Source organism: Gopherus evgoodei, chromosome 11, assembly GCF_007399415.2.
Source record: "Gopherus evgoodei ecotype Sinaloan lineage chromosome 11, rGopEvg1_v1.p, whole genome shotgun sequence".
Classification (NCBI taxonomy): domain Eukaryota; kingdom Metazoa; phylum Chordata; order Testudines; family Testudinidae; genus Gopherus; species Gopherus evgoodei.
This window is the reverse complement of record NC_044332.1, coordinates 53,179,207-53,193,394: the sequence shown is the minus strand read 5'-3', so window position 1 is coordinate 53,193,394 and position 14,188 is coordinate 53,179,207. Positions and strand designations below refer to the sequence as shown.

General features: G+C 40.5%; 1 protein-coding gene across 6 annotated transcripts in view; it reads left to right on the top strand.

Annotated features, from left to right (window-relative positions):
* Window positions 1–2,586: 2,586 nt before the first annotated feature.
* RIF1 (replication timing regulatory factor 1) overlaps window positions 2,587–14,188 on the top strand; it is a 56,240-nt gene continuing 44,638 nt past the window's right edge. For 4 of the 6 annotated variants that reach the window (XM_030579501.1, XM_030579500.1, XM_030579499.1 and 1 more), the window contains exons 1-8: window positions 2,587–2,816; window positions 4,446–4,527; window positions 5,626–5,722; window positions 6,544–6,674; window positions 6,755–6,849; window positions 10,027–10,216; window positions 11,445–11,537; window positions 11,639–11,777. In XM_030579501.1, coding sequence (XP_030435361.1) covers window positions 2,710–2,816; window positions 4,446–4,527; window positions 5,626–5,722; window positions 6,544–6,674; window positions 6,755–6,849; window positions 10,027–10,216; window positions 11,445–11,537; window positions 11,639–11,777 — 934 coding nt within the window. In that variant the 5' untranslated portion in view covers window positions 2,587–2,709. The remainder of the gene's footprint in view (window positions 2,817–4,445; window positions 4,528–5,625; window positions 5,723–6,543; window positions 6,675–6,754; window positions 6,850–10,026; window positions 10,217–11,444; window positions 11,538–11,638; window positions 11,778–14,188) is intronic. The other 2 variants (XM_030579502.1, XM_030579497.1) reach the window with 1 other exon arrangement.

The window sequence follows — 14,188 nt, the reverse complement described above, 5'->3', positions numbered from 1 at the left end:
CTGAGAAATGAAAACAACTGACTCAGGAGCAGCATCAACATCTGGCATAAGAAGTTTTGATTCTATTGCAACTACCAAGGTGACTGGGGGTTATCCTGTAAGGCCCACAGGCCCAACCATAGTGATGCCAGCTATGCCAATGACGTTCACCAAGAAGGGCCCAGAGGATGACCTTGAGGCCTTTCTAGAGTCTTTCAAATTGATTGCTATGGTGGCACAGTGGCTGACTGTGCAATAGGTCATCCCCTTAGCTCTTTATGTGACCTCCTCCTCTGCTTTGGATCCTCATATGATTCATGGCAATGTAGGATCACTTATGCCCTCAGTTTGCAGCATGGAGAGGTGTAGTGCACAGGTACAGTCCTGTAAATACTGCTATTGAAGAATTTCTGGTCATGGGCACACAGAGCACATGCACAAACCACAGCAAATACGCAGAGGGACCACACATCTAGAATCACTGCAGTTACTATAAGGTAAGTAACCTTCTTATTTCTTTTTAATGACCAGTGTGACTCAGTGATTTCTTGGTGCCAGCTGGCAGAGAGCATGGGAGGTGCACAGAGTTTTACTGGGATCCCCTGAGTCAGATATATGCATAATAATTCACTAACGGGTGCCATATGAGGTCTCTAATGAGAGCCAGAAGCCAACTGGACCTGGTAATCATAATCATTATGAAAAGTATGCATGGGTAATATTGAAGGAATTATGCATCTATGTTGAAAATTATGTCCCTAAGATATGTAACAGGAGGTGACATGTCTCAAACAGGTTCTTTTTGACATGTCTCAAACAGATTTTGGAATTTCCTCTGAGACCTTTCCACTTGGTTTATCCAGAACACCTTGTCCAGTTCTCTAGTCATCAGTTTGACTTCGGATTTTGTCACTCAGATTCCTTTATTTGGCATACAGAAAAGCTATGCTGAGCTGATCAGACTCAAGTGTAGGGGGTGGATATAGGGCATACCACACATCCATAATTACACAGAAAACCTCTTCTTTTATATACATTTACACAATACATTGCCTTTACTATTCTTTGCATCACACGTTTTGGGACTGGTTCCTGCACAGTAACCAAGCCAATCTCTGTGCAGCATACTCTGTCCGCTCATTGTCCATACTCCATTTACTCTTTACCTAATCTCTATATTCCTAATTTATCTTGTTCATTGTTAGTAAATGGTTCCTTGGGTGTTCTCCTGCTTATCTTAGCAGGCTCAGACACGCTGTCTTTTTAGCCTGATGACCTATTTACGTACCTGATTAGCACAAACATTCTGTTTTCAGCCTAATGATCTGTTTATCTCCTTAATTCTATCCTCCAAGAAATCAAACCTCACTCTATATGCTAATTACTCTGTCAGGCGAGGCCTCAGCTATAGGTGAGATGCTTATATCCCTGTCTGGTCATTATGTGTCTCATGATGTGTGCCTTTTTTCCATGCTCAGCCAAATGCTACTCAAGACATTGTGAAATCGTCAAGAAAGGAAATTTAAAGGAAGAAATAAACAGCAGGAGAGCATCCTATATATGAGCAAAGACAGTGGATTGTTGGGATATATCTGGGAGTGCAGAGGAACACCCTGGGCCTTTCTCCCAGGAGGCAAGCTGACAGCACGACTTGTCTCATAAATGGAAGATCACAGCCAAGCCTGGTTGTAAATCGCTATAAGACATTAAAGTATCGACTTAAGTAACTCTATCTTTCAGAATGCTTGTTATTTTATTTTATATGTAATTATTACTAATACTCCTCGATACGACTTTAATCTCTATACTTTGTTCAATAAACTTTTACTTGTTTTCACTATAAACATATCTAAGTTGTAGGTGTTAAGCAGTGATCTGAGGAGTAATTGGTAAGGTGAAGAGTGAATCTGTGAATACTGCAAGTGTCCAGTGGACCAGGGGCTGGACACTCTAAGGAAATGGTCGGAGGGCTCAGGGGTTGGAGTGTGCCTGTCACCAACCTGTAGCGACAAAGAGCAGGGTGTGCAAAACCTAGAGAGGAATTTTTGTGTTGCTTGTGGCTGATAGTCAGAAAGCTGACCCCTGGCGGGTACAAACAAGTCTTCCTCACACTAAGGGGAAGTGGTAGTGAGGTGCCTCACAACTCTGGCTACCAGAGAAGCACGACAGTTGTATAGTAGACAGGATCTACAATCCGGGCTTGTGCCACCAACCCCTCCCCCATGCCTAACTGTACCCCCTGCCCCCAGCGTCCTCTTTTGGGGAACCTAAATATGGTAACCCAGATGACTCAGGGCCCATTTCCTCTGGCTTGGCTTTAGTTACAGGAACCCCCTAGCGTGTTCAGGGGTGGATTGCAAGCAGCAGCTCACACATCCACCCTGCCCCCACCTGGCGGGCCCTGCAAGAGCTGCAGTCATAGGCCGATCCACCATAGGGGAGAAGGAGGGGTCCCGATCGATGACTCGGCGCTCCACCCCAGGCACGGCTGCGCGGGGAAAAGAGCGCGGTGGGCGGGACGGCTCCGCTCGCTATCTCGGCGTTCGGCCTCAGGCACCGCCTCTTGCGGCGCTGATTGGCTGGGCGAGTCCAGTCCCGGTCTGTCTGGCGGCGAGTCCCGCGCGCCGCCATCTTAGCCCGGGAGAAAGCGAAGCGGCGGGTGAGGGAGGCAGCGGGTGCCTGGCTGGGAGGATTCTCTGCTCCCCTGCGTGTCTCTGTCCCTGCAGCACCATGAGCGCTGCCGCCGCCGGCCCCAGCTTGCTGCCTCTGCTGGAGACCCTGGAGGACCCGGCTGCCCCCCTAGGGGAGCTCACGGACGCGCACCTCACCATCGTTAAGTGAGTGCGGCCGCCGCGCCCCGGGCTGGGGCGATGGGGGGAGCGGGTGCAGCTCCGGTACGGCTGCCTGTCAGGGCCGCGAAGTGACGGTCCCGGGGGGAGGGCTCTGCCCTGGCCTCACTCACGTGCGTCCGCCTGGGAGAGGATGCGGGAGCCGCGCGTGTGCAACAGGTGTGAGAGCGGCTGTGTGCGCGGGTAGTGGGGTGCTCCAGGTGAAGGTTAGCGGATTGTGTGTGTCGGGGAGGTTATGTAACAGGTGTGAGCTTGGCGGGGTTACCTTGTTACAGACAGCGTGTAAAGGGGCATGACTGGAAGCGTGTGTATGCAGCCACACGCTGAGCTAATGGCATGGTGCATCGAGTGTGGGGGATCTCTGTGTGCACCCTGTTGAAGGTAAGGGTGCATATTGGATAAAGCCTCAGTGATACGACTGTCAGCAGATACCAAAGCACACTCATGCACAGACAAATTCAAGCACATTTTTAGTTGGAGATCGGGGGCAGGGAATAGCTGCAAAGTTTAGAAATGTTTGGCCGTTTTGCAGATGGGCTTTTATCTTTATCCTTTAACTAGCTCCAAATTTAAGAAGAAATGAGTGGACAAGTGTCCTGCCTCTTGAAGTCAATGTGCTTTTCTGGTTAGAAAATCTCAGTTTTCGTATTGTTGGATCCTTCATGATTTCTGTAATATCATATTTTATCAAAATATTTATTTGATGAAAGCCTGTTTAAGTTACTGTAGCACCTGGAGAGCCCATTTGAGAATTGGGGACTCATTATGTCTTTGTACTTGTTTGTACAGTACCTACAACATCCCTTCCCTGAAGCTACTTTTGGGGAAAAATCAAATAGGCCGTAATCCTGCAGACACCTATATGTTGGTGTCTTTATACACTTAACTTTAATGAGACTGATTCCATGCTTAAATGTTTGCAGGAGTGGGGCCATAATGGTGAGAGAGAAAAAGGAATGCTGCTAACTTAACTCTTCACAAGAAAAGCTTCCTCAGAGTTGCCTTTGGTGATCCCACTTAAGAAAAAAGCTGATTCTCTTTTAAGAAATTATTCACACGTGGCTCAAATTGTGACTATTAAAATGTACTGGCTCCGTTACAATGTGGGACCTTTACATTTAGGGTTCAATCTTCCATTCAGATAATTGGTGGGGTTCACTAGCTATTGTGTATACATATTCTTTCTAATGCTGTTAGTTTTAAAAAATGAAACACTAATTTTTCCTTAACTCTTTTTGATATATGGTTTGGTAAAGTTTATTTGATTTTTCAGTAGCAATTTCAGTTTCGTAGCTGATTAATCTCTAGTTGTTCAGCAGCAAGAGTAGCAAAATATAAAATACACTAATATCCTGTATTCACAGTACAGCAATGGGCTATATTATTCATTCTGAATGGTCACAGGCTTAAGTATAGACTTGTAATGTTTAAAGGTGTGATTTTTCTCTTTCCTTCTCCAACACTTGCGTGCTATGTTTCAACTGTTTTTTAAGATGTTCTTGAAACTGTAATTTTTAGTTAAAAAATAATTTGACAGTATTTTAATAAAAACCTTATCATAAGAATAAAATGTTTTATATTTGTAAATATGTCTTATATTTTTCTCTCTTCTTCTTGGAGTCGCCTGACTGGAGAGGAAGGAAAAGAATTCACTGCAGATGTTGGAAAACACTTTCCTCGACTTTGTAAAGTATTTAAGGTATGAGTTGTGTTCCCTAAAGTTAATTTTGCTATACAAGACTCAGTAAATAAAAGAACCAAAGCTTAAGTCAAGATCTGGGTTCAGACACTGAGCTCATTTAATTTGCAGTCAAGCTGGGTGCGGAAGTAGCCTAATTTGACCTTGTGAATTAAGGTATCCAGTAAACTGTACTCTCCTGGCTTTTCCTTCACATCATGGAGATTGTATCTTCTTTTACTACAGAAAGATTAGTTTCTCAAGGTTTTCTTCTTGACTATGAAATGGTTTGCAACAAACATTTCTTGGATGCAAATGACTGGTTGGGATGCATGGATGTCTTACAGTACAGTCAGGTCGAGTTGTGTTTTTGCAGCATGGGCTCACTATCTATTATGATTGTTATAACCAATACTTAAAAAAAAAATTAAAACTAAAAAGCAACCCCTACTATCCATGCCACTTCTCTGATGCATCCCACAGTAGGCTGGCACTAGTAATCATAACAAACTAAGAATAATGTAATCTGGGGTGTCAGTGTGTAGTGCATAATGGATGGAGTGATTTCTGAATTTTAAGATATCTGTATTTTTCTATGTGGTGAATACCCCTATAACCTGAGTAGTGGAGATCATCAAGGTACTGCTGATGTAATATAAAGTTATTGGCAGGTCATTTTATTCTGACTTCTTTTCTTGGTAACCAGTTCATCTGTTTTTTAAGCATGTCATGCTTATTTTATTCAAAATACAATAATAAAAAAATGGATGATTGTTCCCCATTTATGTAAAAATTATTTCAGTGCAGATTCTTAGATGTTTTGGAACTTAATTCAATAACAAGTGTCCAGATTTACAGGTGACGGAAGTGTCTTGAAAACCCGAACTAGGTTTTGTAGTTTTAGGTGTGACTTTGTGCTGTGGACGCTAGACATATTTTTCAGTTTGCATTTAGATATAAGATTTCATTAAGCATGGGATTTTTTTTTATTGTTCTGTGTTCCATTTCATGACTTAATCTTAACTTGGCTGAGCAGCCACACAGTACATAATCCTACTTTGTAATTAATGATACAACTTGGAGTTTTAATGTCCTTTTTTGTGCTTTGTTTTTTTGCAGGCACACATTTCTAGTCCGAACTCAGAGCTGAGCAGTGCAGCCCTACAAGCTTTAGGATTTTGTGTCTTTAACTCAAAGATTACCTCTGAATTATCTGGTAAAAAAAATATTACTAGAACTCCTTCTGATACCTTGATTTTGAAATGTGCCCTAATCTGTTTCTTTAATTCTAGATTAAAATTAGGAATTTTCAGGGAGTAAGGCAGAGATTTGTAAGTAAAATGTTGGAATTAATTGGTGAGTTGGTTCCGGGTGATGGGTACAGCTTGCCCTGTGGTATAGGCAGAATGTAATTAATTCATTGCTCCCAAACTCTCTCAAACTTTATATTATGTCATATCATCACATTAATAATGATGAACATTATTTTCCAGAGTGCTGTACAAACAGCCTCTTCACTTTCAGCTTTGCTTCTGTTAATGGCTGAACCATGTAGAGCCTGGGATGGGCATACACTATCAACAAAACAGTGAAATTGACTATGGCTAAAGTGGTACCAATTGCACAGTTGTTTTTTTTTTCTTTTAAAAACCTGGAAAATTAGAGAAAAATTTGTGTAGTCTCTGGTGTTTCTTGTAATAGATACATTTTTCAGACAGAAATTTGACTTTCAAGTTTATACTGTTTCAATTTTCTATAGTGCTAATGTAGATGGCAACATATATATGTACTATTCTACACAATTTTGTCTATTGGTAGTCTATTTTAGTCACTCTTTACTGGAAAGTTTATTTATATTTAATATAGTTAAAATGTTAGTTACATTTTTGTCGGTTTTGGAATTGCGTAGCTGGTCCTGTATTAACGTTGGATATGCCTAAGCCAAAGTTTCTGGTGTGACCTAAAAGCCTGCTAAGAAAATGAATAGAATTTGTGAAAACATAATTTGAATGCCATATGTTCTGTTCTGCTTTTTAGCAACTGACATACAAGAGTTACTTTCAACAGTGAACAGTATTGCTGTAAAAACTTCAGACAAGAATACACGCACTCGAGCCCTTTGGGTAATCTCTAAGCAGACCTTTCCTTCTGAAATTGTTGGGAAGGAGGTGAGCGTCTTAACTTTTTTATTTTTTGGCCTCTAGTTTAAAGAGACAGTTTAGTTAACCTCATCCCATTGTTTCTTCAGGTACCCAGTATAATTACTACACTAGAAACCATACTTACTAAAGGAGATGTATATTCCATGGCTGTTGAATATGAAGCACTAAATGTTGTCATACGGTACGTGAACTGTAAAGCTAAATGTTTAAAACAGTTATTGAGTTTTTGGAAAAGTCCATTTGAAAAAAGAATCTGTTGGAGGTACTATAGTTTAAGGACAATATTTGACTTACTTTAAAATTGTTAAACATGCTAAGTAATGTTCTCAGCGTTGCCAATATATATTTTTTAAAAATCAGTATGATAAAGTCAGGCTTTTTATGAACTGTGTGATAACTACTTATGCTTTTTCTGAAGCCTGCTAGACCATTTTATTCGCAAAATGTCTTTCCAGACCTATAATGTCATCACTGATTTTGATGTGGAAAGTCACAGTCAGATAAAAAATTAATTACTACCATTTTTAACAGCTTAACTTACTAGACTTTTTTTAACTTTTTTAAAAAAAAAAGTCTATTCTACTTTATATAATTGATTCTTTGTTTTTTCCCTGCACCTTTTAGTCACCTTGAAAAATGAAGCTAGATTCAGTGAGATGTTTCCAGCATTGCGTGGGAATGTTTACATCCAAAAACTTGTTTTAAGTTCATTACAGTATTTATTATGATACTGTTTTGTACTAGTTTTTAATTCCAAACCTACATTTTAGGATTAAAACTTATTGAGAGTGTGTTTCTCCCATTGGCATTGTTGGAAATAATAGAAATAGTAGATTTTATCATCAACACTGAGGGCTTGTCTACATCAGAAAGTTGCAGCGCTGGTGAGGGAGTTACAGCGCTGCAACTTTGAAGGTGTACACATCTGCAGGGCATCACCAGCGCTGCAACTCCCTGTTTGCAGCGCTGGCCGTACTCCCGTTTTGTCTCGGGTGTAGAGGATCCAGCGCTGGTGATCCAGCGCTGGTAATCCAATGTAAACACTTACCAGTGCTTTTCTTGACCTCCGTGGAAGGAGGAAGCCTCTGGTAATCAAGCTGGTCTCCTTCCCCAGCTTGCTCTCGCGTTTCCGGAACCCCGAGCAAGCAGGTCTCCTTCCCTGCGGTTTGCAGGGGGGTTTGGGAACGCGAGAGCAAACCGGGAAAGGAGACCAGCTTCGCCGCGGTTTGCTCTCCCGTTCCCCGAGCAAGCAGGTCTCCTTCCCTGCGGTTTGCTGGGTGGCTCCGGGAACGCGAGAGCAAACCGCGGCGAAGCTGGTCTCCTTTCCCGGTTTGCTCTCTCGTTCCCGGAACCCCGAGCAAGCAGGTCTCCTTCCCTGCGGTTTGCTGGGTGGCTCCGGGAACGCGAGAGCAAACCGCGGCGAAGCTGGTCTCCTTTCCCGGTTTGCTCTCTCGTTCCCGGAACCCCGAGCAAGCAGGTCTCCTTCCCTGCGGTTTGCTGGGTGGCTCCGGGAACACGAGAGCAAACCGCGGCGAAGCGGTCTCCTTTCCCGGTTTGCTCTCCCGTTCCCGGAACCCCAAGCAAGCAGGTCTCCTTCCCTGCGGTTTGCAGGGTGGCTCCGGGAACGCGAGAGCAAACCGCGGCGAAGCTGGTCTCCTTTCCCGGTTTGCTCTCCCGTTCCCGGAACCCCCCCTTGAAGCCGCCCAACAGCGCTGCAGTGTGGCCACATCTAACACCACTTGCAGCGCTGGTTGCTGTAAGTGTGGCCACTCTGCAGCGCTGGCCCTATACAGCTGTACTAACACAGCTGTAACTACCAGCGCTGCAAAATTTTAGATGTAGACATGGCCTGAGTGAATTTAGTGTTCCTGAGACTGAAAAATTAAGATCATTTGGCTTGAAGCAGGCATGTTAGGCTCATTGTAAAATACTCCTACCATCTCTACTAATGGACTGCAATCCTGATGTCCCAGTCATGGTCCTTTATTGAGCAGAGGCAAATTACACAGTTGCACCGAACTATGTGTGTGTGCATGCAAGTTCAGTCTCATTGTAATCTTTATTTTACTTGAGACCTAATCAGTTTGATTTAAGTTCTCTAGAGTAGTGTTTCTGAATGACCGGTCCATGGACTGAGCTCTCCCTGTCTCTGAGCTCTCCCTGTCACAATTTAGGAAGGCAGCAAGCTGGTCCCTAGTATCAAAAAGATTGAGAGAAACAGTCTCTAAACCAGGGGTAGGCAACCTATGGCACGGGTGCCGAAGGCGGCACATGAGCTGATTTTCAGTGGCACTCACACTGCCTGGGTGCTGGCCACTGGTCCGAGGGGCTCTGCATTTTATTTAATTTTAAATGAAGCTTCTTAAACATTTTTAAAACCTTATTTACTGTACATACAACAGTAGTTTGGTTATATATTACAGACTTATAGTAAGAGACCTTCTAAGAACATTAAAATGTATTACTGGCACGTGAAACCTTAAATTACAGTGAATGAGTACTTACTGCTGTCCACTTGCTACATTTTCCTGATGTATGATAAGCAAGTCTGGCTTTAGTTGAGATGGGTCAGTATGTACTTGTGAAAGATAAACATTTGACTCAATAATTCTTGAATATTTACCTACTGTTATTACAGGTAATACCTAAGATGACTATAACTGAAAAATTAGATGTTTTTTTCTCTGTGTTTATATTGTATATTTGACAATACTGTGAGCATTGTTAATTTAATTTGCATAATTCAGTTTTCCCCTTGGGTGTATGTGTGTCTTTCACACAGCAATAGAGAGGCTAGCGCTCTACTGGACAAAAGCTCTCACTAGGAAAATGTGATTGTAAAATTGGCAGATATCCTCAGATTGCAGGTGTAGATCCGAAATTAAATGCAACTTAAAAATAATTGACTAGGTTTCAAGTTGAAGGTAATTTTTTAAAAAGGACACCTATTCAGAGGTCTTTCAGACTAGCTTTCTTTCCCTTTTAACTTAATGGAAAATTGCCACTTTGGATTATACCATTAAGAACTGGAATCTTAACTTGAACAAAACAAGTTTGGAAGAAGTTGTTGAGAATAAATTTCTCTTTGGTTTTTGTCACCTTGGTCAGGCTTTTCGAGGGAAGTATCTGAATTGGTACCTCAGTGATATACTGATATGTAGAGTTTCACTGAAATTAGATTTTCAAAGTGTAATTCAGATTTATTAGAAAATGTTTTGAACAGCATTTTGTTAGTGCATACTACATCTGAAATATAAATGCATATTTTAATATCACTAGCTAAGAATATTTTTGTTAAGCCCAGCAGTAAGTATAGTGGTTCTATATGTAGTTAATACATGTGTTTTGTTGAACTCAGTCTAATGGAACAGACTCCAACCCAAATGGGAGAAGAGGTTGTGAGGTGGGCAAAGCTGATCATTCCTATGGTCGTCCATTCAGCTCATAAGGTGCAGTTACGAGGTGCCGCTGCATTGGAGATGGGAATGCCATTGTTACTTCAGAAACAGCAGGAGGTGGCAGTCATAACTGAACATCTTATGACTACTGTAAGTGGAAAGTGCTTTTAAAAACTTCTTTCCCTCAGGATTTTAGAGAAGCTGTAAAACTTCTAGCAATGTTTTCTTTTATGCTCTTAAAATATCATTTAAATTTCTGAATTACCCTGTGTACTTGTCTCTGCAACCTTGACTGGAAGGCGATTTCATACTATGATTTTTTTTCAAAGCATCTGTTAATGTGAATTTGGTTCACGAAAAGTAGCACTGATAGAACTGAAGGCATATTCAGCTTGAACAGTAAATAGAAGTGCAAGCTTTCTTAGTGTCCCAGTATGCTTCCGCACAGTTTTGGAGGGGGCGCTGTCTCAATACCATTCATTCTTTGGTTTGTCTGCTGAGAGTACCAATGAAACCATCAGCTAACTTTTCCTAACTCAGTAGCCAAATGGTGGCAGCCTATTTTGGCTGTTACCAACATATGCTGGGTTTGAACCAGCACCTCACAGATGAATGGCTCTATCGTATTACCAGTCATCCTAGTCAGCCTTGCAAAATTCTATTTGTCCAGTGTGAGTAAAGTATCTTCAGTTTTTTTCTATTATCATTAAGACTAAAGGGAAAGTGAATTAATTTTGTGCCAGATTGTAAACTTTCATGACAGTTTTACAAGACTGCCTAAGCCTTATAGAAATCATTTCAAGCTCTTTGGGGGCAAGGGCTATGTTTTCATCGTGTGTGTTTAGGGCCTATTATGATGGGGTCCTGGTCAATGACTAGTTAAATAATTGCCCACTATTTCTATATTAAGTTATATATTAGAAATGGAAAAGGACTGCATGAGGTCTGCTTGTCTATTCTACTGTATAGTCAAGAGAGAGAGCTAGTTCTTTTAAAAAAGGTGAATAGGCTTGATTGCAGCACTGTGGCCTGGTTGGCAGCTGCGATTTTCATAGACTCATGGACCTGTCTAAGTCACTCCAGGGACTTATTCAGCCCCAGAGCAACTCAGCATCAGGAAGATGCAGAGGTGGCTAAAAGTTACTATATTCCCTCCTACACCTCTGGTGACCTGCAAGTTTTGTGCTGCGCCTCTAAAAGGTTTTGTAGAAGTAGCCCAGTTAAGTCCCACACTGGAGTCATTTCCTTTTAACTCTTGTCAATATAGTGCATCTGTCTTTCAGAAATTGTATTTAACTTAATCTTCAGTACAAAACTTGTAGCTTATTCTATGTATTTCACTGCACAAGAAAATATAACAACCTTTTCTTGTCTTCAGAAAGTAATTTCAGAACTCCAAAAGTTATTTTCTGCAAAAAATGAGACCTATGTGTTGAAATTGTGGCCTTTGTTTGTCAAGCTACTTGGAAAGGTAAGCAGAAGAGCAATAACTTTACTATTTAAGGTTCCATGACAGTAGATAGTGACAGTGTAAATGCTTCATTGTATAAAACAGTATTATTTTACCTTTAGACACTCCATCGTAGTGGCAGTTTTATCAACTCATTGTTGCAACTGGAAGAACTTGGATTCCGTAGTGGATCACCAGTGGTAAAGAAAATAGCCTTCATTGCATGGAAGAGTCTGATAGATAATTTTGCTTTGAATCCAGGTAGATAAAAATATATTAAACAACTTAAGTTTAATATTGAGCTAACCAGGAGAAAGGAAAACACTTATTTTACCCATTGTAATCTGGTAGTGCTCAACTATGTACAGGTTAAATATTATCTCTCTAAAAATGCACATTTCTACTGATTAACGATTCTTTCTTAGCTCAGTCTTGCTGCATGGTAGAATTACTAAAGTTAAACATTTTTTTTCCATAGTAGTTTAATTGGGCCAAGCACAGATAGCAATGAGATAGGACACACAAGGTTACACTGCAGTTCTTCATTTTGTGCTACATGGATTTTTTATTGGGAACTGTGGTTAAGGAATCTGGAGATTGAGAAATTACTTCTGTAATCAGTACTGAGACTTAAACAAGCCTGTTTAAGTTCAGCATGCATCCTGACTACTTTATAAAAGATCCTTTGCAAGATTGGACCTTATTCTTCGGGATACTTATTCCAAAGGAAAACAAGGAAATAAAAATGGAAGTTTCTTAAACTAATAAAATTTCGTTTGAATGCTCACTGAAGTGTTTATTCCCCACCCTCATTGTTAGACTTGGCAGAATTCAGATTTTGTTATAATCTGTATGGATAATATTGATTATTTTTAAGCATTTTTTTAATTAATTTAAATTTTCACAGTTGCATCAGATTATGGGGATCTGACAATTAATTATAGTAGATGCTGAGATTCAAAATGTTAAAGCTTTATAACAGTTAAAAGACAAATTGTCAACATCCCATGTCAAAATAAACAAAGTGCATATCCTTAAATCAGACTCCTAAGTCCTCAAGCACCATTGTCTTACTTTGCCTATCTGTAAGTTTTGATAATCATAAATGGAAGTATTTTTTTGTTGATTTATGTATATATGGTAAAATGAACGTTTACCAGGAAAAAGCTAATCCTTCCAAGGCTATTTAAAATAGATCATTTAGCAGTGCTTTTGTTCTGCTAAAGGAATAACAGATAGGATTATTGGTGGTAACGTGGCTTTATTTTCCAGTACAAATAAGGAATCTAAGTCAAAGTCCTAGCATTCTGTGGTTCTGTAGCACACAGTATTTATCCCTTACTAGTGAAATGACTAAATACATCTTCTCTGTTCTTTTGCATGCTTTTATGTGGAGTCAAGAAAAAACTATCTGGATTTGCTTTGACACTTCTCCAGAGAATAAAGGCTAATTAAACTGGGAAATTAAAGCTGTGTGAGAAATAACTGATAGCCAAGCCATGCAGACACTTCACTGCTACTGTGAACGTTTGTGACCTCAGACACTACACTTGATCTTAGCTCATATCTAATTTAAGATCTGTCAGCTGATGCAGTTGCTAAAATGTACAAGTAGAGTTTATTCATTGTCTTATTTTCCTATTACAATGTCAAATTTGATAAAATGATTTTTTTTTTCCTTTCCACATCCAATATGATTAGATTTTCTCTCTCCATGCATCTACTGGAGTTAAGATAGCTTGGGGAAACATCTGCCATTTCCAGGAGCTCATTAGAAATCTCTATTTGTAGAACAGCCAGCAATGCAGCACTACCCTACTAACCACTCTTCTTCGAATTAACAACCTTTACCTCTTAGCCAGTAATCTATAACGAGTTTCAGTGTATTTTCACTTTAATATTTTGAAATTCTGGAGGTCTCCCTTTGTTTACAGACACTGTATGGAAGGGTCCACACTGTCTTCATCTTAGCTAAGTGGTGGTGGATTGATGCTGAAGCAACCAGGGAAGGCCCACTTCAAATATAGTGAGGTGCTCTTGGCACCGCACTCTTCTTGTAGTGTTACTAATACTGTATTTGGCAGGTTCTGTCTTTCTGAGCCTGGTCAACCCTGAACCCTGATGCTGTTTTACCTTCGCTGGCAAGTCTTTTTGTCCAAGGTCAACATACTGAACATGATATTCAAGCTAAGGAGTGAATCCTGGTTCTTTACTGAATGCTAGAGTTGAAGGGACCTGGCTATTTCTAAAACAATTCCTCTAAAAACCAGTTGCAAACACGTGCTAGTAATACTACAACTTGAATCTGTCTCCAAATTTGAGCTAGTAAAAATATTTCAGAAAGGTGGAGGACAGTAGCCTGACAAATGTGATTATAAAATAGTGAAGAGTTTTCCAGTGTAAGGGTTTATAAATCTTTACCATCAGATAATAAATCCAACATTTTGAGGGTAGCATGGTTTGTTTTTTCAAAACAGATGTTGCAGTAGGCTCCTTGGCAAAATCGCAGCTGATTTTTCCTAGAAGAGGCACCCTTAGGGAAAACTTGGGCTCTGACTTTTCAATCCTTATATTGGACACAACATTGTCTTGTGAGCAAGATCAAAGTTACCTTCTCAAGTGATAAGCACGGCAAGAGAACAAATATCACTTCTACTCAAAACACAGATGAC